Source organism: Bombina bombina, chromosome 2 (genome assembly GCF_027579735.1).
Source record: "Bombina bombina isolate aBomBom1 chromosome 2, aBomBom1.pri, whole genome shotgun sequence".
Lineage (NCBI taxonomy): Eukaryota > Metazoa > Chordata > Amphibia > Anura > Bombinatoridae > Bombina > Bombina bombina.
In genome coordinates, this window is record NC_069500.1 from 589,694,364 (window position 1) to 589,721,708 (window position 27,345).

General features: G+C 35.6%; 1 protein-coding gene across 1 annotated transcript in view; it reads left to right on the forward strand.

The window, feature by feature from the left end:
* Positions 1–27,345, forward strand: part of TRPM6 (transient receptor potential cation channel subfamily M member 6) — a 327,340-nt gene that overhangs the window by 104,469 nt on the left and 195,526 nt on the right. Inside the window, exons 19-26 of the mRNA XM_053699972.1 lie at positions 1,000–1,140; positions 1,348–1,476; positions 8,844–9,095; positions 11,969–12,143; positions 13,095–13,209; positions 14,072–14,271; positions 17,842–17,974; positions 18,858–19,963. Of these exons, the coding sequence (XP_053555947.1) occupies positions 1,000–1,140; positions 1,348–1,476; positions 8,844–9,095; positions 11,969–12,143; positions 13,095–13,209; positions 14,072–14,271; positions 17,842–17,974; positions 18,858–19,963 (2,251 nt within the window). The remainder of the gene's footprint in view (positions 1–999; positions 1,141–1,347; positions 1,477–8,843; positions 9,096–11,968; positions 12,144–13,094; positions 13,210–14,071; positions 14,272–17,841; positions 17,975–18,857; positions 19,964–27,345) is intronic.

The window sequence follows — 27,345 nt, forward strand, 5'->3', positions numbered from 1 at the left end:
TCTTTGGTAGACTTTTAGGTATAAGAAATTGATAGATGAAATTGGCATGTCTAAACAGTTCAGGGAGGAGGGGCAAGGGTTATATAAAAATATAATTAGATCAAATATATAGTGATAACTAGTACCAACTACAAGTTAAATATTCTATGTTATCATTAAAATTATGTTATCTTAGATTAGTGCTGGCACTAGGGAGGGGTGAATGGGATGAAAGTGTAATTTGTGTGGTAGAAAGAATAGTCCTGTGGACATTTGTTTTGGACAATCGAATGTTGATAAGAATGAAAATACATTAAAATTTGGTAATAAAATTGTATTTCCGGTGTTTAGAATGTTACTTTCGTTTTTGAATGTTCATAATTAAATCGAAAATCCACATTCGAAATTTCGAATGTAACTTTCGATTTAACAAATACTATTCAAAAGTTCAATAGTTCATGTGGTAGGGAATTTAGTAAATTGATAATAGATTCAAATATATAAATTTAAATGTTTGTATTCAAATATTGCATAATTTGAATTTTATATTTAAGGAAAACATTAGAAATACTATAACAAATATATCAATTAGAATTTTCCAAACTCGAACATTGCATAATTCAAATCGAATTATTAGAAAAATTCAAATTGAATATTACATTTAAAGATAGCATTAGAAATTATATTACATTAAACAAATGTTAGAATGTTGTACAAACATTCAAAATATGAAATGAATGAATGAATGTGTTAAAATGTGTTTCATTTTTCAAATGTTGCAGAAAATTCTCCCATCCCTAGCTGGCACACAGAGATAGATAGATAATAGATATATTTGTATATCCTTCTACAGTGTGGCCAGTTGATTTAGTTAATTTGCTTGTTTAAGTATTCATACATGTTTACATATATATCTATATTTATGTGTAGTCTGTACAGTTCTCAAAGTCACTGTTCTTTATAGAGTAAATACAAATTACTTTCATTATGCCTCTAATGCATAAAATTCTTTTAAATAAGGGTTATGATTTAGAAAAGGGCTCAAAGAAAGTGAGTGAAGATCAAGACTCCAACACAAACAATGGCCTTGGAAACCTTTCTGTGACTACAAAAGTCTGTGAATTCTACAGCGCCCCTATCGTAAAGTTCTGGTTCCACACGGTAAGTTGTTAACAGACCTCAGAGCCAGGTCTCAACAAATAAGAAATCAGTCATTGACTTTGAGTTGACTTGAGACTTCCCTCCTTTACGGGTAAATTATAGTTCTTTTGTACACAGTATTTTAAAATTGTGTTTATTATTTTGTATAATAGAAAACTATTGCATATCATTACATATTCTTCTGCATACTTTTGTTTTTATACGCAGATGGCATACTTGGTGTTCCTTATGCTGTTCACATACACTGTATTAGTTAGAATGGAACCAAAGCCAAGTGTCCAGGAGTGGCTGGTTATTATTTACATTTTTACAACGGCATTTGAGAAAGTTAGAGAGGTAAGTTATATCATGCATGTAAAATTAAAGTGTATATTCCTGTTAAGATATAATAATTTAAACATACATTACAATTATTATTATTATTATTATTATTATTCCATCCATTGATTGCTTTGGCATCAGTTTGGTGTTACTAGGATTTCCCCCCTCTATTCTCTGGTATATTAATATATACCTGTTTTTATTTTACAAATGTTTTATACAATATAAATTACTTGCTTTTACTTTATGAGAGTCATTTGGAACATTGTGCATTATTGTGAACATGATATTTATTTATCTGCTTATTGTGACTATGCTGTTATATGTATAATTCTACTGGATGCTACAAATTGTTATTTTATCGAGTTACTCTACTGCTATACATAAATAGTTTTTGTTTTTTTTGTTGTTGACTGCTCCTTATATATTTCCATCTTCCTAAGTATTCACTCATGTTCCAAACTGATCAATAAAAACCAATGAGATCACTATTTACTTCCCCTATAACATCAATAATAACATCAGACATCAATGGGTGGGGGGATCTAAGTTTGGTATTTCTATGCCTTTTTAAAGTCTTGTTGCGATTGTAAAGACTGACATTTACAATTTCTTATGTTTTACATGTATAAATAATTATAAATGGTTATATTTAGGGATATTACCAATTACTCAAACCAGAGGGCTAAATTACTAGCGGAGCACAATCAATAGCAAATGGTGTGATCCTGTGCAAATCTGGTATTACAAGTGGATGGTTTAATATTAACCAAAGCATCTTAATGTGGGGGAAACCTTTTTTGCGCCCTAAACTTTTATAGGATAGCGCTTTTTGTTTTAACACTTGACCAATTTACTTCAAGATGAGCAGACACTGTGTTACAACAAAACTGGCAAAATTCAGAGAAAGGAATACAGACAATCCAAAGTTACAATCACCTGATAAATAGTTTTTAATTCTAACGTGTCCGGTGAATATAAGTTATAGCTGCGTGGTGTATTTAAATTCTCCCTGTGCCATTGGTTTTAAGGTCGTTGTTTCCTTTTTTGCATTACTGAATTCAGGCTTTATTTAAAAAAAAGTCTTACAAATAAAATTGGATTGTGGCGTGATACATTTATACAACATTTAGCAAAACAACAAATATAGAGTATTCAATACAATGAGATCCAATAATTATTAGAGCTATTATGTATTAATTAGCTTACTAGCTGGATTTTTTTACTTATACACTTAATGATTCAGGATATTTGGTTACTGATAGATTTCTCAGTAGTATATGCCTAGCAGAAAGGTATTTACAGTTTTTCTTGTCATATATTTTAATGCAAATCTATCCCTTTTAGATCGTATCAGGTAATTGGTATAACATATCCCTGTAGACTTTGTGTTTTAACCGCTCTTTATCTAAATTATCTAACAAAGTGTAATTGGCTTTTTTTTATAATGTGCTGAATGACTTTTTAGCCCTTCTAGGAGTTTGACCTTTTGTACATGTTCAGTTGAGCCAGATTATCCCTTTCGGGCATTTTCATGTTTACAGCTCAATCACTAAGAGTTATTCAATAAAGTGTGAGATTGGCAATTAGCAGATCCTGCACACCAACTTTATATGACGGCAAATTCCAGAGTAGTGGGACCAAGGAAGCTTATCTCAATATTATTGAAAAAGAGTTCCAATATGTTTTTATCATTTGGTTAAACAAATTTTTGGTGAAGCAAAATAAAAGACATTACTCTAGAGGATTATACAATTCTAAAAATAACTATCCCTCACACAACTGTAATTCTCCCAAATATAGAAACATATATGAAAAAAAACAAAAAAAGGAAAGAGTTTTCAAAAAGAGCCAAATTAAGATAAAAAATAAAATAAAATTATAAATGGTAAAGTAGTATAGCCAAATAAATATGGTCAAACTATTGTCAATATATATTTATATAAAAGAACACAAGAAAAGGATGTGGCCACATTCCTAATACAATTTAATGCATTTGGCAAAAATACATATAAAAGTCTCTACTACTTTATTCCCCAATTCCCCAGTTTTGCATAACCAACACAGTTATAATAATACACGTTTTACCTCTGCAATTACCTTGTATCTAAGCCTCAGCAGACTGCCCCCTTATTTCAGTTCTTTTGACAGACTTGCATTTTAGCCAATCAGAGCAGTCTCCAGGGTAAGTTCACGTGCATGAGCTCAAAATGCATTTAGATTAGAGGCGGCCTTCAATGTCTAAGTAATTAGCATATGAACCTCCAAGGTTTAGCTTTCAACTAAGAATACCAAGAGAACAAAGCAAAGTGGGTGATAAAAGTAAAACGGAAAGTTGTTTAAAATTACATGCCCTATTTGAAACATGAAAGTTTTTTTTGGACTTGACTGTCCCTTTAACCCCTTAATGACTGAGGACGTATGCCATACGTCCTCAGAAAAAATACAGTTAACGCCTGAGGACGTATGTCGTACGCCCTCGGTTTGGAAAGCAGCTGGAAGCAATCCTGATCGCTTCCAGCTGCTTTCCGGTTATTGCAGGATGCCTCGATATGGAGGCATCCTGCAATAATTTTTTTTACCCCTCCTGTGCAGAGAGAGCCACTTTGTGGCCCTCTCTACACCGGACATCGATGGCCGCATTCGTTGGTGGGTGGGAGCTGCAGTGGGAGGCGGGTGTGCGGCTATCGATGGGTTCTGAGCCTGAGAGGGGGGCGGGATCGGGGGCGAGACAGTCGAGGGCATGCACGGGCACGCGCACGTACACGGGGGCGGCGGGCACGTGCACGGCGAGGGAGCGGGTGGGAACCGCTACACTACAGAAAACACAAAGTATAAGTGGGAGAAAGGGGGGGGGAAATGCCCCAAAAACTAATCTAAGGGATCTGGGAGGGGTGGCATAGTTGCCAACATTGGTCTTGGGGGGTGGGGGAAGCTACACTACAGAAAAAATAAATAAAAAAATTGATACTATATACTGTAAACTGGGTACTGGCAGACAGCTGCCAGTACCCAAGATGGCTGCCAAGAAGGTAGAGGGGGAGGTTAGAGAGCTGTTTGGGGGGGACAGGTGGGTTGGGGGCTAAGGGGGGATCCTACACAGCAGCATATATAAATATGCAAAGGGAAAAAAAGAAAGAAAAAAAGGATGCCTTTTATTTTAGTACTGGCAGACTTTCTGCCATTACTTAAGATGGCGGGGACAATTGTGGGGTGGGGGATCATGGGGGGTGATGTGTCAGGTGGGAGGCTGATCTCTACACTAAAGCTAAAACTAACCCTACAAGCTACCTAATTAACCCCTTCGCTGCTAGCCATATTACACATGTGATGCGCAGCGGCATTTAGCGGCCTTCTAAATACCAAAAAGCAACGCCAAAGCCATATATGTCTGCTATTTATGAACAAAGGGGATCCCAGAGAAGCATTTACAACCATTTGTGCCATAATTACACAAGCTGTTTGTAAATTATTTCAGTGAGAAACCTAACATTTTGAAAAAATTTACGTTATTTTTTATTTTATCGCATTTGGCGGTGAAATGGTGGTATGAAATATACAAAAATGGGCCTAGATCAATACTTTGGGTTGTCTACTACACTACACTAAAGCTAAAATTACCAAAAAAAGCTCCCTACATGCTCCCTAATTAACCCCTTCACTGCTGGGCATAATACACGTGTGGTGCGCAATGGCATTTAGCAGCCTTCTAATTACTAAAAAGCAACGCCAAAGCCATATATGTCTGCTATTTCTGAACAAAGGGGATCCCAGAGAAAAATTTACAACCATTTATGCCATAATTGCACAAGCTGTTTGTAAATAATTTCAGTGAGAAACCTAAAGTTTGTAAAAAAAAAATGTGAGAAAGTGAACTTTTTTTTTTTTTTTTTTGATCGCATTTGGCGGGTGAAATGGTGGCATAAAATATACCAAAATAGGCCTAGATCAATACTTTGGGATGTCTTCTAACAAAAAATATATACATGTCATGGGATATGGGATATTCAGAAAACAAAAAACAAAAAATATATACATGTCATGGGATATTCAGGGATTCCTGAAAGATATCAGTGTCCCAATGTAACTAGCTAATTTTTTAAAAAAAAGTGGTTTGGAAATAGCAAAGTGCTACTTGTATTTATGGCCCTATAACTTGCAAAAAAGCAAAGAACATGTAAACATTGGGTATTTCTAAACTCCGGACAAAATTTAGAAACTATTTAGCATGGGTGTTTTTTGTTGGTTGTGTAACAGATTTTTGGGGTCAAAGTTAGAAAAAGTGTGTTTTTTTCAATTTTTTCATCATATTTTATAATTTTTTTTATAGTAAATTATAAGATATGATAAAAATAATGGTATCTTTAGAAAGTCCATTTAATGGCGAGAAAAACGGTATATAATATGTGTGGGTACAGTAAATGAGTAAGAGGACAATTACAGCTAAACACAAACACCGCAAAAATGTAAAAATAGCCTTGGTCCCAAACGGACAGAAAATGGAAAAGTGCTGTGGTCATTAAGGGGTTAAAAAATTCCACCAGAGAACCATAAACATTGGGACAGTTCAATAGCCCAAAACAAAGGGCATAAAGTCATAGGGTTTTATCAGTAAATGTATATTATACAGAAACAGGGATAGGCACAGACAAAGGCTGTGGGGGACATTTTCTAAAGTACAGACCTTAGTGAAGGACACCAAGGTACATTTGAAATTAAAAACATTATTTTATAGTTCTTGGTGTTATTATAATGATGCAGATATCACTGATCTTATAACAGCCCTCATCTGGCTATACCCATAAGCCAGTGTCACTACTGTGTCATTATATAGTGCTGGGTGTTATTATACTGATGCAGATACCACTGACCCTATAACCATCCCTCCTATGGCTATACCCATGTGCCAGTGTCACTACTGTGTCATTATATAGTGCTGGGTATTATTATACTGATGCAGATACCACTGATCCTATAACCAGCCCTCCTCTGTCTATACCCATGAGCCAGTGTCACTACTGTGTCATTATATAGTGTTTGGTGTTATTATACAGATGCAGATACCACTGACCGTATAACCAGCCCTTGTCTTGATATACCCATGTGCCAGTGTCACTACTGTATCATTATATAGCTCTGGGTGCTATTATACTGATGCAGATACCACTGATCCTATAACCAGCCCTCCTATGGCTATACAAATGTGCCAGTGTCACTACTGTGTCTTTGTATAGAGCTGGGTGTTATTATACAGATGCAGATACCACTGACTCTATAAATAGCCATTGTCTGGCTATACGCATGTGCCAGTGTCACTACTGTGTCTTTGTATAGCGCTGGGTGTTATTATACAGATGCAGATACCACTGACTCTATAAATAGCCATTGTCTGGCTATACGCATGTGCCAGTGTCACTACTGTGTCATTATATAGCTCTGGGTGCTATTATACAGATGCAGATACCACTGACTCTATAAATAGCCATTGTCTGGCTATACGCATGTGCCAGTGTCACTACTGTGTCATTATATAGCTCTGGGTGTTATTATACTGATGCAGATACCACTGACTCTATAAATAGCCATTGTCTGGCTATACGCATGTGCCAGTGTCACTACTGTGTCATTATATAGCTCTGGGTGTTATTATACTGATGCAGATACCACTGATCCTATAACCAGCCCTCCTATGGCTATACGCATGTACCAGTGTCACTACTGTGTCTTTGTATAGAGCTGGGTGCTATTATACAGAGGCAGATACACATCTAGTATTTCACTCAGGCTTTATTTATTCCATAACTTATCACCCAATATCGCTAGCAGTCTCTTGACAAGCCACTAACTTTATTCACACTACATATTTTTTTTTATTCTTATTATTTAATCATCAAGAAAAGATAAACTAAGGTTGTGGCGGACACTGCAAAGGCAAGTCACGGACACCTTGCCTATCCCTGTACAGAAACATCAAATCTTTTTTTTACTCATCATAAGAATTTAGCTAATGATTTGGCAAATATGTATATTTTTTTGTGCTAATTATATTGTACAATGAAAAAAAAAAACATTTACATTAACACTTTTGTAATCACCTTCTAATAATACAGATAATTATTATTAGTCAATTAATTTCACTTTAGCAATTAGCAATTAATTCTGTTTTAAATTAAAATGTTATTTATTTATTTATTTAAGGAAACAAGATATCCAACACTAACCAACCCTGTATGGAAAATAAATTGCCCCCCTGAATTTAGTAACTGCTTGTGCAGCCTTTAGTAGCAACAGCTATAACCAAGCACCACCTATACTTGTTAATCAGTCTTTCACAGAATTGTGGAGGGATTTTGGCGCACTCTTTTTTGTAGAATTGCTGTAATTCAGTGACATTGAAGGGTTTTGAGACTTCAGCTGCAGATTTAAGTTCCTACCACAACATCTCCAAAACATTAAAGGGACATGAAAGACGCATTTTTTTTTCTTTCATGATTCTGATTTTAAAATTGTATACTCTAGTATCTAAATCATGAAAGAAACTGGGTTTCATGTCCCTTTAAGTCTGTTTCTTTTAAATTGTTCTTAGGTGAACCCTCTTGTGCTTTAGATCATTGTCCTTCTGCATAACCCAAAAAACGTGATCATGGCCCTTTAGAAGCCAAACACACAAACTATGATAAACATAAAAGAATTGTTATATGTAGCCCCCCGCTGTATATCACTTCCATTCTTTCAGTACTTCACATTTTACAGATGCTTACTTCAGTGCTGGAGGAAAGAAAGAAACAAAGTTAGAATGTACATAATTAATAAATAACATGGAAGAGAGATGCTATTAAGATGACCTCACATATAGGTATGACATCAGGGAAGTTATGGATGCCGGTTAAAGGGACACTCAGGTTAAATTAAACTTTCAGATACAGCATGTAATTTTAAACAACTTTCCAATTTACTTCAATTAAAAAAAATGTGCACAGTCTTTTATATTTACAATTTTTGAGTCACCAGATCCTACTGAGCATGTGCAAGAATTCACAGACTATACGTTTATGCATTTGTGATTGGCTGATTGCTATCACATGGTACAAGGGGAGTGGAAATATACATAACTTTGAAATTTGTTATAAAAAAATCTACTACTCATTTGAAGTTCAGACTAAGTGCTATTGCATTGTCTTGTTAGCTTGCACTTGTTGAATATGCAAATCTAATGTGTTGACTGGTCCTTTAATCACAATGCAGGTTATTGAAACAATATATCTGGCTATATTGTATATTAACATTCTATGGCAGTTCTAGAATTGTTCTCTCACTTGAAGTTGTCTCACTTTTTAGCTAATCTTAGAAACCTACCCTAAATGCTACTGTCGCTTCCTCAGGTATTCATGTCAGAGCCGGGCAAGTTCAGTCAAAAAGTGAAGGTGTGGATTAACGAATACTGGAATCTGACAGACTCCATAGCTATCATCTTGTTTGCAATTGGTTTTGGCCTGCGTTGGGCTGACCCACCTCTCCAAACAGCAGGGCGGCTAATCTATTGTCTGGATATCATTTTTTGGTATATAAGGCTTCTGGATTTTTTTGCAGTAAATCAGCAAGCTGGGCCCTACATTACCATGATCGGAAAGATGGTAAGTACTTTGTTGCTCACTTAACAAACTAAAAAAATACATTTTATATAAAAAAAAAAATGTACACAATAGTTCAAAATTGACTTACAAGGGGATAAAGGGGCAATGACAAAAATTGTGCAAGAGCATTTCTAAGGGCTTTATTACTTACAGATACCTGTGTGTTTAATCCCCGCAAAGGATTAAACACAAGCTTAAAGTCAGCTCTGGAGTGGCAATGCACTTATGAGCTGGAAATGATTGGTTATTGACGGCCACACATATGCTTCCCTGTATGGCTTATCAGCTGTGTTCAAACCGGACCATTGCTGTATTGCAGGTTGCAAAAATGTATTTTATGATTGAGATAGAGCATACCATTTTAAATAACTTTCCAAACGACTTCTGTTACCTAATTTGCTTAATTCTCTTAATATACTTTGTTGAAAAGCAAACCTAGGTAGGCTCAGGAACAGGTAGCTGGTTGCTAATTGGTGGCTGCATACATATGCCTCTTGTCATTGGCTTACCAATGTGTTCAGCTAACTTCTAGTAGTGCATTGCTGCTCCTTAAATAAAGGATACCAAGAGAATGAAGCAACATTGGCAATAGAAGTAATTTGGAAAGTTGTTTAAAATTGTTCTATCTATCTAGATTTTGTTGTTGTTGTCCCTTTAAGCTAAGCATCAATGACATGAACACAAGCACGGTGTATAACAGATGTTGCATATGACGCTGCTCTCTTTTTACTTATGTTTGTCATTGTACTGTAAGTGCAGTAATGTACAGTGTATAGTCTAACATAATGTCTCATTGTATTGTACCCTTATGATTGTAATAAACCTTTGTATAGTACTGCGTAAAATGTTGGCGCTTAATACATAAACAATAATAATATTAGTAGTCAGTGACGCTCAAGTGCCAGGTGGTGGTCCCTGCCAAGAGGGTATGTTGTGTATGGGATTTTATTTTTAATACAGGGCTCAACGATTAAGTTCAACATCTAGGAGCCAGGCCAAATATCTAGGAGCCAGGTTTTTTTTTTTGGGGGCATTCATATCTCTCACACACACACACTGTTAAAGAGGAATCCCTTCAGTTTCCCCATTAAAACCCTCTGACTTGTGCTTGTATTTTATGCCAAATGTGGTGCCATCATTTGTTTATTTTATTTATGCAAACACAATACCAATGGGATTTTGTAACAGTCACTATTGGCAGTAAAAAATAGTATCCTACAATAGCCAATAAGGTAGTGGTTTGATAAAAAATGTATATGTATATAAATGTATACAGTATATACTAAACTTCCTCTGTGTGTTGTATTAATTTGTTTTGTAATTTTCCCTATGGGCCTTGCACCCAGACTTGTCTGGGGTTAACTGCCTGGGACTCTGGGGATGGTACAACTACCTGTGAGTGCTATTGAGCACCCAGGGCTGTGCATGTTGCAGGGTCATAAGATGTGTACCCAGTCCAGCTTGACAGTGCAGTCCCTTTCAGTGCTTTGTATATGTCTAGTGTGATTACATAAGCCTGTGCACCCTTCACTTGTTCCTAGTTTGTTTGATTTAGAGCTTGCGTTGTATGGCTGTATTAGGGACCCAGGTTTTGGGAGAGACATTGAGGTGGTACCTGGGCTTGTCCCATTTGGCCAGATGCGTTAACTAATTCTTCCAGTTCTACTTTTATTTTTATCTGAGTACTTGCAAGTGAGTGCTAGACTTCCTCTGTGTGTTTATATATATATATATATATATATATATATATATATATATATATATATATATATATATATATATATATATATATATAAACACTCACATTATTTGGCCAGCCTTCCTCTATACTTCTGATAAGTTAGTATTGTTTTAAAATTAAACTATTAATTAAAGGGTAACTAGACTAGGATCAAGTTCACAGTGAGGAAGAGCAGGGTGAGTTTTTTTTTTATTATTTGAGTGGGTTTTCTTTTTGGGTGGTGGTCTACAGGCTGGAAGAGGAGGTACTTGGTTTAGGGGCTTTCTTAGGTATGCAGCAGGGTCTCACACACTTTAAGGAGGTTTATGGGGCATAGAGGTCACGTTGGGGGATCCATTGGCTTTTGGGGGTTTTGTTATGAGGTTTGTGTTAGTGTGGTTCATTGGATGTGGTAGGGTTACAATATTGGGGTTAGAGTAGAAGAGCCCCTTGTGTATTAGAAGTCATTTGTGATAGTGGGTCATTATTGGAGGTGTTGGAAGGATTTGCTGTGTGTGGGTCTAATTGGGGGCCAGGGTTGCAAGTTGAGCTTGGATGTTAGGGATAATTGTGGTATTTGGTGTAAGACCATCATAGACTTTTCTAATGTAGGAAGATTAGTTTAGCCTATTTTGCAGCTGGTTTAAAAACTTTACACCAGGTCAAGGGAGGTGTAATGGAGAAGGGATTTTTGCAGCTCTCAGAAATGTGTAGCTGTCCGCATTAATTGTGTCTCTCTCAACACAGCTGTCAACCTATTGCTAACAGGATTGTGATTATGTGCAAATATATAGTGAAAGGGTAGTCAATGTCTAGTACCTTGTCACTTTATGCTATCAATAAACAAAGTCTCTATTGGGATCTTGTCCTAAAAAAAGTGTATAAAACGTAGCTGTTTCTTTTTATTGTATGCTGATGTTCACAATGTAATAACCACAAATTAACCGTTTAAGCTATTGGTAAGTACAGAAAAGTGACTCCAACTGAAATATTCTACCCTGCAAGTCACCAGTACATTTTCTGACAGCAGTTAGATAGAAAATCAGCAACAAGAATCTCTTATAAAATAAAAACTGAAACTAAAAAATAGCAAAAATGTTTTACTGGTTTGTTCTCAAAGCTGAATATAAATAAAATGCCTTTTTTATTTCAGACTTCAAACATGTTTGGCATAGTCATTATAATGGCTATAGTTTTGCTATCATTTGGAGTGGCAAGGAAAGCTATTCTCTCTCCTAATGAATCCCCTTCTTGGACTCTTGCCCGCGATATCGTATTTCAACCATATTGGATGATGTTTGGTGAAGTTTATGCTTCGGAAATCGATGGTAAATCAAAATATTGTTCTATTTGAGTATTAGATATATGTTTTTTTATCATATGAAATAATAATATATAGATTAATATTTATAAGTATTTTTTTTCATATGTCTGAATATCTCTTTTAGGCTTCAATGCTAATCTTTCTGAAGTTCTTGTTCAATATAAAAAAAAAGGATTATACAATACATTTTTAGCAAAATGATCATAATCTTTTTGAGTCAAACACAGCTGAGCTTAATAACTTCCCAAATAATCAAACTTAATTTACCAACAACAGCACAGATTACGACAAATAATGGTTGTTGATCACCGAAAACCAAATTATTTCCTCTACTGACGGTTTTCTCTGTCTCTGCATGTTTCAACTGGTGATGTCTTGTACATTTTTTTGTGTTTTTACATTTAATTGATGAAGTTTCAATATCATTTTTTTATTTGTCACTATTTAATCGTCATCAAAAAAGAATATCGCCGTTTTTGGCATGGGCAGTGACATCTTGTTTTTTGGTATAGGTTTTTGAAGGAACATAAACTTCAAAATTAGATTTGCACTTTGTATCCTTTGTTGAAAAGGATATCTAGATATACTAATGAGCAGAAATGCACTAATTTTAGCTAGCTGGTGATCGTTGGATGCGCACATAAGTCTCTTGTCAAGAGCTTACCAGATGTGTTAAGTTAGGTCCCAGTAGTACATTGCTGCCCTGAGGCTAACTGTAACTATGTGTTTAACCTTTTTTTAAAAAAAATAAAAAAAATAATGCAATAATAAAATTCTCCAACACATTGTTTTTTTTTTTCTTTTTATACTTTTATATAATTTTAAAGGTCAGGTGCACTTCATTGTATGTGTTGTTGGGAAAATATCTTCTTATCAGCAGAAACAATATTGTGATGCATTCTTTGTTTATTTTTATAGCTGGAATACTAATGTTTATGATATTGTTTATTTCAAGCTTGTGAAAAAGATCCAGAATGTCCCCCTGGTGCATTCATCACACCATTCCTTCAAGCTGTCTACCTTTTCATTCAATACATCATTATGGTCAATCTGCTGATTGCCTTTTTTAAGTAGGTAACTGACAAGATCTGAGTAGTTATGTAGAACAATGTAGAACATTGTTTTTGTTGTAAAAGGGGAATTTAACACTAAATATATGCTAGATAGAATTATGTATACAAAGCAAAGATTAGCCTTGGAATAAAATGCAGATGTGTTTGTTAAAGTATATTAGTTGTTTAAATATTGAAAAAAAATAAGTGTCAAGTGTTAGTGTCCTTGTAGCAATGGGGACCACCCATGTTGTTAACTAGATCGCTTTCTCTGCTCAGGTCATTATAAATGGGTAACTAAAGTGTGCAAACAGTGACTGTGCAGAGTCTGAACTTACTTTTAAGGGGATTTTTTTTTTTACTATGTATATTTAAACATTTTAAATTGCAATCTCAAAGTGTTTAATCTCCCTTTAAAATAATGTATCTGAAAAAGTGTGTTAGGGTTTTCCCTGTTTAAATTTAATAGTTAGAGGGCATTAGAGTAATTATTCTTGCATTTAGATGTGGGCATTTTAAAATGTATTACAATTAATTTTTTTTTTTTAAAAACAAATATTACTGTACTTCAAAATAAAAAAAAAAACACTTTTTTATTGTGGGGAGTGTCACTGTCTCCACTAGAGCAGAATTGTGCAAACTAAATAATTGATGAATAATCACATACAGGAACGTCATAGAGACATGTAATAATGATTAGTTCAGTCATTGGGTTGGGGTTATAACATTGTGTATGAGTGTGAGAATCACTGAGATCATGATATTATTTTACTATTCATAAAACATATTGTTGATGGAAACATCAGCTTTAAAAAACAGAAATAGGACTTAATAAGGAACAATTTCTCCTCATTAAATAATAATGTTTTTTTGTGTGCAGCAATGTATATATGGCAATGAAAAATATCTCACACAAGCTTTGGAAATATAACCGATACCGATATATCATGACATACCATGAGAAGCCGTGGTTACCACCGCCTTTTATCTTGTTGAGCCATATCTGTCTTCTTATTAACCGTCTTTGTCATCATCGTTCTCTGAGTGAACTTGACCAGGATGAAGCTGATGTTGGACTGAGTAAGATAAACTATTACTGAAATGTTTTAGAATGAATTTATCTGGCATCTCAATACTGTATTTCAGGAGTTCTAATTTGTTACAATAAATTAGAGCTCTAGTTTCTTAAAGCCTGTAATTTTTGCATTAGTATCCTTTGCTACCTACGTGTTAACCCCTCACAATGGGGTTAAGCACATAACTAAAGTTCCTTTTGGGGCCTGCAACACATTGTATTTCCTGACCAGGGCATAGCTGGTGAGCCAATAAAAATGGCATATACATGTAGCTAGCAATCGCCCGTCATGTACTGGTCAGGAGCTGCAGTGTGTTGAGGCTCTAGAGAAGAGTCAGTTTAGTACCAATGCTCAGAAGAAGACTTTGAGGCCCATTTATCAATCTCCGTATAAAGCTTGTGGGTCTGTGTTTCTGGCGAATCTTCAGACTCGCCATAAACAGCAGTTATGAAGCAGCGGTCTAAAGACCGCTGCTCCATAACCCTGTCCGCCTGCTCTGAGCAGGCGGACAGGAATCGCCACAATTCAACCCGATCGAGTATGATCGGGTTGATTGACACCTCCCTGCTGTTATTGGCCGCGAGTCTGCAGGGGGCGGCGTTGCACCAGCGGCTCTTGTGAGCTGCTGATGCAATGCTGAATACGTAGAGCGTATTGCTCTCCGCATTCAGCGATGTCTGTCGGACCTGATCCACACTGTCGGATCAGGTCCGACAGACATTTGATAAATAGGCCTCTTTTTCTGCACAATTCATGGAACAGTAGAACTTAAAGGGACATTAAACCCAAACATTTTCTTTCATGATTCAGATAGAGAATACAATTTTAAACAACATTCACATTTACTTCTATTATCTAATTTGCTTTATTCTTTAGATATCCTTTGTTGAATAAATAGAAATACACATTGGTGAGCCAATCACACAAGGCATCTATGTGCAGTGACCAATCAGCAGCTACTGAGCCTATCTAGATATGCTTTTCAGCAAAGAATACCAAGAGAATGAAGCATGTTAGATAATAGAAGTAAATTAGAAAGTTGTTTAACCCCTTAATGACCACAATGTACCCTGTATGTCACTGGTCGTTAAGGGTTTTTTCAGGACATAATAGCACAAGTCTAGCAAGAACACACTATTAATGCTCTCCCTCCAGCAGGCTTTGTGGAATAGAGCAGTCTCAACGCTGGTGGCAAGACCGCGCTATAAAACAATCAAGTCCCAAAAAAAGGCGAGCGACATACAGGGTACGTCGCTGGTCCTTAAGGGGTTAAAATTGCATGCTCTTTCTAAACCATGAAATACATTTTTTTGGGTTTAATGTCCCTTTAAGCTTTGTAATGGTAGCTTCCTTATCTAGCTACAGGCAATGGCTACACAGAGTTTATAAGTACTCATTTAGCAGGAAAACAAGTAAGTTGTTTAATGTTTCTTACACAATCCGATTCAATGACGAATCCGGCTTCCTCCAATCTTTGCGTGCCCCCTTTGGCGTCCAGCTTGTGGGGCACACAACAATTGGAGGAAGCAAGATTCGGCATCAATATGCTAAATACAAAAGGAGATGCGGGCGGAGGAACGGCGGTATGTTTACCATAACGAAATGGTAAATATTTTTAAAAAAGAAGCGTCTTTGTCAAGTTTAATGACTTAAAGTGCCCCTGTTTTTAAAAGTATTTTAAAATCAATAAACTTTACAATAACTTTATTTCTCCTGTTTTTATCTATTTTGATCATTTCAATATGAATTAACTAGCTGATATTTACATTTTTACAGCAAGGAGTTTTAAATATAATCTGAAACCATACAAATCCTGTCTCATTTTTCATCATAGCATAATAAGATCAAGCTCCTTAGTGTTCTATAGGAAAACCATGGTTTATGGCACAATTAATAAAATGAAAAGTGCTGTCAGATTTTTACAGTTACTTTTACAATGGAGCAACAGTGCCACCTTATGGATGTGTTTCGTAATTGCTACAACTTGAAATGATTTTTCTTTTATGGATTTTGTCACAGTCTATTCACTATTGTCTTTATATTGCCATAAAATATTTAGCTGTATTAATATCAAGGAATAGGTTCAATGTTTTTCATATTATGTAGTGCTCATTGCTTTTATTTTTTTATTTATTCTTTTTCTAACAGATATTTTATCAACACTTTATTCAATGAATCAAGAAATAAACACTAATTCATTCCAATTGAACATGATAATCATGTAACAAAAAAAGAAACAGAAGACCAATTACTTGCACTGTTTCAAACTGGAACCTAACAGTAAAGTCAAAATTTAAACTCACACGATTCAGACAGAGCATGCAAACAGCTTCTATTATCTAGTTGACTTCATTCTCTTGGAATCCTTTTTTGAAAATCATACATTGGTTGGCGCAGGAGTAGCAATACACTACTGGGAGCTTGCTGCTGATTGGTGGCTGCACATATATGCCTTATGTCAATGGCTCACCTGATGTGTAGGCTCACAGTAGTACATTGCTGCTTCTTCAACAAAAGATACCAAGAGAATAAAGCAAATTTGATAATACAAGTAAAGCAAAAAAGGTGTTTAAATTTGTATGCTCTGTCTGAATAATGAGATCAAAATGTTGGGGTTCATGTCCCTTTAAAGGGACATGAAACCCAATTTTTTTCTATCATGAATCAGATAGAGCATACAATTTTAAACAACTTTCTAATTTACTTCTATCATCATATTTTTTGTTCTCTTGGTATCTTTTGTTGAAAAGCAGGGACGTAAGCTCAGGTGTGTACACGCGTCTGGAGCACTATATGGCAATAGCTTTGCATTGTTATGCTTTGAATATTATGCATTTGCAGCACTATTTCCTGCTATGTAGTGCCCCGGACATCTAGGTATCTGTTCAATGAAAAGGAATGAAGCAAATTCAATAATAGAAGTGAATTGAAAACTGTTTAAAAATGGTTTGCTCTGTCTGAGTCACAAAGACAAGGTTGGGGTTTTATATCCCTTTAAATAAAGTAGCATTAGAATGGTCAAAGCTCTTTGTGAATGCTGGTCTCTATCGTCATACCAATGTTGTCACTGATAAAATACTTATTATGAGTACAATGGGGCCGATTTAACAATGTCTGGCAAACATGTTACGCTGCAGTGTATCATGTCCGGCAGACATCGCTGAATGCGGACAGCATATGGTGTCGGCATTCAGCATTGCACAAGCAGTTCCAGTGAACTGCTTGTGCAATGCCGCCCCCTACAGATTTGTGGCCAATCGTCCGCTAGCAGGGGGTGTCAATCAACCCTATTGTATTGATTGCTATACGCCGCTCAGAGGCGGCGGATCCAATTAAGGAGTCTAAAGACCGCTGCTTCTTAACTGCTGTTTCTGGCAAACCTGAAGGCTCGCACGGTAACAGGGCGAGTTGGCCTCATTCAGGGCATAGTAAATGGGCCCCAATGTGTTATTTGCAATCTTATCCGATTCATTTGTTATTGATGCTTGCGATTTTATTTTCTGGATTTTAAAGATTACAATTCTATTTGTTTATATCTCATTACAGTAAGGATTATTTATTTGTCATTATTTAGAACTCGACCTTAGCGATGATGAATTGAGAAAACTTCATGATTTTGAAGAGAAATGTGTGGAAACCTATTTTCACGAGAAAAATGAAACCATGCATTCTAGCGATAGTGAGAGAATCCGTGCAACAAATGAGAGGTAACCTGCCCCCTGAGGCTCAATTCCTTATTTAAAGGACCAGTAAATACATTAGATTTGCATAAGCAACACATGCAAGATAACAAGACAATGCAATAGCACTTACTCTGAACTTCAAATGAGTAGTAGATTTTTTTCTAACAAATTTCAGTTATGTCTATTTCCACTCTCCCTGTACCATGTGACAACCATTAGCCAATAACAAATGCATATATGTATATTCTGTTAATTCTTGCACATTTTCAGTAGGAGCTGGTGACTCAAAAAGTGCAAATATAAAAAGACTGCACATTTTTTTTAATGGAAGTAAATTGGAAAGTTAGATGCAATGAGGCCCATTTATCAAGCTCCGAATGGAGATTGAGGGCCCTTGTTTCTAAAGAATGCTGCTCCATAACCCTGTCCGCCTGCTCTGAGCGGGTTGATTGACACCCCCCTGCTGGCGGACGATTGGCCACGAATCTGCAGGGGGCGGCGTTGCACCAGCAGCACACAAGAACTGCTGGTGCAATGCTGAATACGGAGAGCGTATTGCTCTCCGCATTCAGCGAGGTCTGTCGGACATGATCCGCACTGTCAGATCAGGTCCGACAGACCTTTGTTAAATAGGCCTCCATATCTGAATCATGAAAGTTTAAATGGATGGGATGCTTAGATTTTTTTTCTCTGTTCTATTTAAAAGGGATAGAACAGTTATTTTTACTTTAGGTTTAAACAACTTTTGCTTAAAACTTTTTCACACAAAATGTTTTTATTATTTTTAACTGCTTCTATTTCATGTGCATGTTAGAAAAAAAAAGTGAAATATCTCTTTAATATATTAAACCATCCAGAATGTAACATTGCAATGTTTTCTTATCATATCTTATTTCCACTTACCCAGAGCTGAAGAGATGTTCATGCAACTTAAAGAAGTGAATGAAAAAGTGTTTTACATCAAGGATGCTTTGATTTCTTTGGACAGTCAGCTAGGTCATCTGCAGGATCTCTCTGCTTTGACTGTGGACACATTAAAAGTTATATCAGCCGTGGATTATTTACAAGAGGAAGATGCTTTCTTAAACTACAAGAGGAATCTGCCTAGTAGAAAAATAGCACAGAGTTGGAGTAATGTCACATATCCTCAGAACAACAGAGAATACAATTATTACAGTATGCCACCTTCACTTCTCAAAACTTTGGCAACAAGTCAGTGGCCATCAGAATGCCATAGTCCTCCTCAGAAAATAAGCAAGGATCAAGGAAATTGTGAAGCAGAGGAAAATGAAACAGAAAGTGATACTGTTACTTCAGGAGTGTCATCTGAAAGCAAGTCAGCTCCTCAGTACGGGAACTTTCTCCTTGTTCCTTCTTGTCCAGTGGGATCAACTCCTAATGAGCCAGGTTTAGAGCTGTCATGTCCAGATATGCAAGTTAAATTGAAAAATGGATTAATGAAACAAAAAAGCAAAGAGATGGAATGTGCCATACAAACTGATCAATGCAACCATGGTAACCAGGTCAAGGAACAGGTCAATGAAAAGACAACAGGTCAAAATGTTGTTGAAATTCCAGCAGTACATGTAACTGATGTACACACTGTCACAGTGAGTAAAAGTGCATCTGATCCATTATCTAGAACTGTTTCTATTGAAACATCAGGTAATTACCATGATACAAAATCAGGAGTTGGTTATGTGAACTGGGCATTTTCAGAAGAAGGTGAAATTGATGTTTTTGTCAATGAGAAAAGCGAGCAACTTTGCACACATCCGGTCTATGATATAGAACGCAAATATAGCTCCTGTCGTAGAAAAGTGAAGAGCAAAAAATCAAAACTGTTTTCATTTAACTCTGATAAATCGAGAAATAGCAGTGACAGCTCGGAGTCTGGTTTATTCCCCCAACCAAGTACCTCATTTTGGATTAACCCTCTCCACAGAAACAGTAATTTCCGAAAAAGCAGTTCTAAATGCCATAAAGATAAGACAGAAGGGAAAACAATAAAAGGTACTTATGATTTTAGTATATGTGCAGCATTATTTCTAGAAATGTGCTAGTAGTATGTGAAAAATGTATCTAACATAACCCAAGGACAGACAGATAGGACAGACAGATAGATAGTCAGGCTAAGGTGGAAACATATGACTATAGTTTACAAGTCAAGGAAGAAAAACTACTAGTCCAGAGGAAAAAGTTACTAATCCACTCAATGTTAAAGATACTGCATTGCAACTTCTTACTTGTCCTGGGTTAGTGGACAAGTGTAAATTTGACGGTCAGTTATGTTGAAACCTGACTATTACACCTATAGGAGCATTTTGGACATCCAATTAATATGAAGTTGGTCCCCACTTAATACCTATAACAGGCTTTCCGCAAGATTTTAGACTGTTTCTGTGGGAAGTTGTGCCCATTTAGCTAAAAAAGCATTTGAGATTAGGCACTGATGTTGGATGAGAAGGTCTGGCTCACAACTGGTGTTCCATTTCATCCAGAAGGTGTTAAGTAGGGTTGAGGTCAGGGCTCTATGCAGGACACTCAAATTCCTCAACACCAAACTAATGTTTGAACCTCGCTTTGTGATTGTGCACAGGGGCACAGTCATGTTGGAGCAGGAAAGGGCCTTCCTCAAACTGTTGCCACAAAGGTGGAAGCACTTAATTGTCTAAAATGTCTTTGTACCCTGTAGCGTTAAGATGAGCCTTCATTGGAACTAAGGCACCTAGCCCAAATGCAAAGAAAAAAAGCCCCGGACCATAATCTCTCCTCCACCAATCTTTACAGTAGACAAAAGTAGGTAGTATTCTCCTGGAATACGCCACACCCAGAATCTTCCATCCGACTGCCAGATAGTGAAAAATGATTTATCACTCCAGAGAATTTGTTTTCCTCTGCTCCAGAGTACAGTGGCAGTGTTACCCCATTGAAACAGCCAATTGCACACATCTCAAAAGTAAAGTTATTTAAACCCATAAAGCAGTCTTCATAAATACCCCTGGCAGAAGCCTTTACAGTTTTTTATGTGTTCAGCCAGTTTTTCTTTTTATATTGTAATCATAATTTGATCGGTTTACTAAATCAAACTGTGAATATTCTAATGGATTGCAGCGGTTTAGAAAAAGAAGTTTAAATATTATCCAAGCTGCCTTATAATATTTTCGTATAGCAGTCCTGATGGTTTGGAATGGGGAAATGTTAGATCTGGAGAAATACTGATTAGTTTTGTGGTACTAGCAAGTTGCAATTGAAAATGTATCAAAAGGGTTAAAAAGATGTTAAATGTTAAAAGTGTTACATATAAAGACAGGACTGAGAGTGAAACTAGTAAGACTGGAATATTATTAGTAGGAAATTATAGTAACAAGTGAGTAACATTGAAAGATCAGTATTTATAGTGTATATGAACATGCAGAGATAGAAATCCAAATGCAATACACATATGCTAACTGTACACCACCAGATATATACAGTATATATATATATATATATATATATATATATATATATATATATATATATATATATATTCACAGTTTTGCAGTTTTAAAGTGATTGTAAAGTATAATGAATTAAAGCCCAGTATTTAAAAATAATCTTAAAAACAGGGACGCTTCTTTTTTTAAAATACATACGTTAACCCATTTCATTAAGGTAAACATAACGCCGATTCTCTGCCCGCATCTCCTTCTGTATTGAGCATATTGATGACAAATCCAGCTTCCCCCAATCGTAGCATGCCCCCTTTGGCGTCCAGCTTATGGGGCACGCAACTATTGGAGAAAGATGGAATCCTCATCAATATGCTAAATGCATAAGGAAATACGGCAGAGGATCGTTGGTATGTTTACCGTAACAAAATAAGTATTTAAAAAAAGAAGTGTCTTTGTAAAGTTTAATGACTTAACGTGCCCCTGTTTTTAAGATTATTTTTAAATACTGGGCTTTAAATCATTAAACTTTGCAATCACTTTAAGCAATTTGAATAGAGTAATTTCACTGGATAACATAATGTCCTTCTGAGGTTCTATAAGTGTTTACTTTGTGGCTTGGATAAAGTGTACAGTATATAGTATCATATGCACAATATTGCAGATATTAATCAATATGGCCTTTAATGCTGTGTGATTTCTTATTCAGTCACATATGCACTGACATAGCTTGCCAAGGGTTTTATTGAATGGCTGGTATCATTATGTACGGCTGACAATTCTGAGAAAGATTTTTGATTATCAGTTTTTGTATTAGGTTTTGTCTGATAATATTGAAGTTAGAGAAAAAAATTGTTAAGTGTTATCTCCTCTGTGGTTGCTAATGTTTTAAAGAATATCCTCTAAAACAGGTTACATGTGAATATCAGTGGAACATTGTCTGTGGCTTATGTTTTGTATTATAACAGTTTAATTAGTTGCAACTGATGGTCCTTTACCTGCATTAGAAAGTGTAATGATGTATGTATATAGAAATTGAGTGAAAAACATATTTAGTTTACTAAACAGCAGAATAGCAGAGTTAAAGAGACATTAGACACTGAAAACATTTCACGCACCTCCTTCAAATTATGGGTGCAGCCATCTTGGAATCTAGGTTACACTGCAGGTAACTGAAAGAAAGTTGCTGCACATATGCAAACATATTAGCACTGGAATTTAGTAAAAGCTAGATTTAAACATGGTGGCACCCATCACTAGATGGAGGTCAGAAATAACTTTAATACTGCACTCATAAAATTTACTTAGTGTATAATGTATTTTTAACAATATAGTCCTGTTCTCACAAAATGCAAAAAAGTAGGGAAATTTCAAGTTTCAATTGTTGTTCAATGGGATTTTGACCCTAAGCCCTCTTTGCAATTAGCACTTTATGCAGATGATCTTCCCCATATTTGCACATATCTCCTTGGCTACGGTGATTTTCAGAGAAAAACGTGCCCAAATTAAAAACGTGCCCAAAATAAAGCGAGCTTTCAGAGAATGATAGTTTCAATTAGCTATTTATTCACAAAATTCAGAAATTATTGCAAAATGACCCAAAAAGGTAAAGAATATATATATATATACACACACATATATATATATATATATATATATATATATATATATATATATATATATATATATATATATATATATATATATATATATATATATATATATATATATATATATATAAAGATTATCACATTCCACACAAACCTGCAACTGTAACTGTAGAAAGAATAATAGTACAATTTGTTTATTGGCATTCTCTGATTTAGCAAAGACAAAAACGTATATATTTATTATTTTTGATCATTTTAAGGGCTTTTTTTGCAGCTATATTTAAAATGATACAATAGGCTAACTCTTATTTGTTATAGCAGAGCTGCCCAAATTCTCACAATTAACCCCCAAAACTATATATATTTCTAAAGTAGACAACCTAATGTATTAATCTAGGCCCATTATCAGATGCACTGTTTGGCCACCAAATATGATCATATAAAAAAAGTTAACTTTTTTGCAAACTTTGGGTTTCTCACTGAAATTATTTACACACAACTACTTCAGTCATAAGATAAATGATTGTAAAAGCTTCTCTGGGATCCTAATTATTTAGAAATAGCAAGCATGCATGGTTTTGCTATTGGTTTTTGGTAATTGCAGCTGCACACCACACTTCTAAAATTCCTGGCAATGAAGGGGTTAATCAGTTAGCTGTTATGGGTAAAATATATTGTAGTGCAGTGATTACCCTCCTACCTGACACGTCCTACCCACTGATCTTCTGCCAGTGTGCAGTTTAGGGCTTTTTGTTTTATTTTTCTTTTTGTTTAATACTAAAGTAGTTTATATTTATTTTCTGTAGTGTTGGCTTCCCTCCTCACCCTTCTACCTCCCTGATCCGCCCCCAAACAGCTCCCTACCCCCCCCCACTTGTTTCTCACCATCTTTATCTCTGGCAGCTAAATTAGTGTATTTTAATTAAAGAAAAAAAATTGTAGTGTAGGGTTTCCCCTCTCCACCTCCCCCCTTTAAGCGATCACGTTATATATTATAGATAATATCAATCTATATTCAGTTCTGTAGTGCAGGGCCCCATCCCTCCCTCTTCCTTCAAAAAACTTTTTTGCCATAGTGTAGGGAACAATGCCTTCCCACTCTCCTCCAATGAGCCACCCACCCACCTCCCTCCTTCCCTCCTGCACCTTTTACCAGTACCAACGGATGATCGTTATTGAGAGTGTCACTGTTTGTAACGACCAGCAAATCTGGCTTCATATGGTAAGGGAGCACGATTAGATGCCTGAAGCCCACAAACAGCAAGTCCTAGTTGTCACTTGACTACTGAGACAGCTTGAGCTTCCAAAATGTCAGACGTAGATATACTTTATGTTGTATGCGGGGCTATGTACCACATGATGTAGATCTATGTTGGATTGGGTGAAGGGGTTAAACTATACAATATATATATATATATATATATATATATATATATATATATATATATATATATATATATATATATATCTGCATCCTCACATCCTAAACTAATGAGGTTTTAAGTTCCTTACTTATTTAAAGGGACAGGAAACCCAAACATTTTCTTTCATGATTCAGATAAGACATACAATTTTAAACAATTTTCCAGCTTACTTCTATTATCAATTTTGCTTCATTCTATTGGTAGCAATGCATTACTAGGAGCTAGCTGAATACATTGCTAAGCCAATTATAAGAGGCATATATGTCCAGTCACCAATCAGCAGCTAGCTTCCAGCTTTTGAGCCTATTTAGGTATGCTTTTTAACAAAGGAAACCAAGACATGGATTACAAGTGTTGCGCCAACTGCAACGCAAGTGCAGTATGGTTTTTGTTAGGTAACATAAGGACTGGTGAGGCTAGCGAGGCTGAAAACGCTTGCGGGAGTGGTGGGTTTTAATGTTGGAGGGGTATTGTACTTTTTTTTTACAGGTTTTTTTCGTACTTTAGATAATTGTATTTAATTGTATTTAATTGTAGTTAATTTAGGGATTTAATTTAATTTAATTATAGTGTAGTGTTAGATGTAATTGTAACTTAGGTTAGGTTTTTATTTTACAGGTAAATTTGTCTTTATTTTAACTAGGTAGCTATTAAATAGTTAATAACTATTTAATAACTATTCTACCTAGTTAAAATAAATACAAAGTTGCCTGTAAAATAAAAATAAATCCTAAACTAACTACCATGTAACTATTAGTTATATTGTAGCTATCTTAGGGTTTATTTTATAGGTAAGTAGGGGTTAATAAATGTAGGTAGGTTGCAACGACATTGGGGGTGGCAGATTAGGGGTTAATAAATAAAATGTAGGTGTCGGCGATGTTGGGGGTAAATAAGTGTAAGATTAGGGGTGTTTAGACTCGGGTTCATGTTAGGGTGTTAGGTGTAGACATAAATTTTATTTCCCCATAGGACTCAATGGGGCTGCGTTAGGAGCTTTACGCAGCTTTTTTGCCGGTGTTAGGTTTTTTTCAGCTGGCTCTTCCCCATTCATTCCTATGGGGAAATCGTGCACGAGCACGTTTTGCCAGCTCACCACTACCGTAAGCAGCGCTGGTATTGAGGTGAGATGTGGAGCAAAATTTTGCTCTCCACTCACTTTTCTGCGGCTAATGCCGGGTTTGTAAAAACCCGTAATACCAGCATTGTCTGTAGGTGAGCAGTGAGGGAAAACTCGTAATCTCGCCGTAAGTGTCACTCCTCTTTCTCTCTTTTGATTTCCACTCCCTTTACCCTCTGAATTTTCTTCCTCACTCACTCTCTAAAGCTGTTTCTTTCTATTAAAGGGACAGTCTAGTCAAAATTAAACTTTCATGAGTCAGATAGGGCATGCAATTTTTAACAACTTTCCATTTTTTTATCATCAAATTTGGTATTCTTTGTTGAAAGCTAAACCTAGGTAGGCTCATATGATACACAAATATAAAAGTAACAATAATATATAGTGTATAAGGATATGGGTGGTCTGTGAGAGTCCTCAATTTCAGTGATTGAAGTGATTCAAGTGGTTTCTTGCCTCAAAAAACAAAATAAGAAAAATATAGTGCAATACAATTTGGTAAAAAAGAAATATTATCTTCACATTTGTTAACCCACCAAGGGGTTACTCACAGTTTGCTGAGCCTACAAGGCTCTAGGTACAGGTGCACACCCGGTTTTATACTGCCAGGTAACCAGTATATACCAATCGCAAACCGCTGCTTTAGGTAAACATTTTTTTTATTTAAAATACATAAAATCATTGAAAGCCACACATTTATACGTCAAAGTATACAGTCACTCTGGTATCGAACCACTAGCAGAGCTTTAAGTGGGAGAGATAACTTATCGTTTGGTAAGATGGAGAGAAATAGCGTGCCACACCGGCTTAGCTAGTTCCCCCTGGGTAAGTAGTAATCTCTCAATACCTGTCCTGGCAACCTTACTTATAAACAGTGTATAGTGGTGTTCAGTTAATGTTCCTGACGTACGTTTTCACCGTAAGCGTAGGATGGATGGTGTGCGTCTGATTCCCTAGAGTTGATATAGGGTGAAAAGTCCTCCTATTGGTCCTAAATACTGATGTCATTCTTTTGTGATTGGTTATCATTTCACTGATCCGGAGTTGCATCCTCCATCTTTAAAAAGAGCAAAGTCCCAATCTGTACAGTCCTCATGTATAAATAGTTTGTTTGGGTAAACTGAATTGTTATTGCTTTTTTCTATGATGTGATATCTGTGCTTGTACATAGTTAGGAAAAACCTGAAAACACTTTGGAATACTTATATAGACACATTTATAATAACTTGTACATAAAATCTATGTGCAACCTTTACAATGAATTATGTTCAGAGAATATTACTTTGCTTTGAGTGTACCGGGTACAGAAACAGCGTATTTATATATTATGAAATGTTGCAAGTTCTAATACAATGTACATATGTATGTATCTTTACTAGGTGAAGACAACAAGTTTATATTGTGTATTTGTTTGATTAGTATCCAGCATTTTCGTAATCACTTCAGATCAAGATACATTCTGTTCTATTTCTATAATGGTTATAATTGTTTAATTTAAGGTGGGATTTTTTTATATATACATACATATATATATATATATATATATATATATATATATATATATATATATATATATATATATATATATATATATATATATATATAAAATCAAATTAGTTAGAAAAGAGCTCTAACATATCAAAAGAGCTAAAGCGGATACCTGGCCGCACCAAAACACCCCTACAGTATACTAAGAAATGGCATCCTAAACAGGTGTGCTGAACATATACATTTTAATAAAAACATAGCCAAAAAAGGTACATGCTGAGAATGATGGCAACAACAAGATTACAACACACAAACAAAA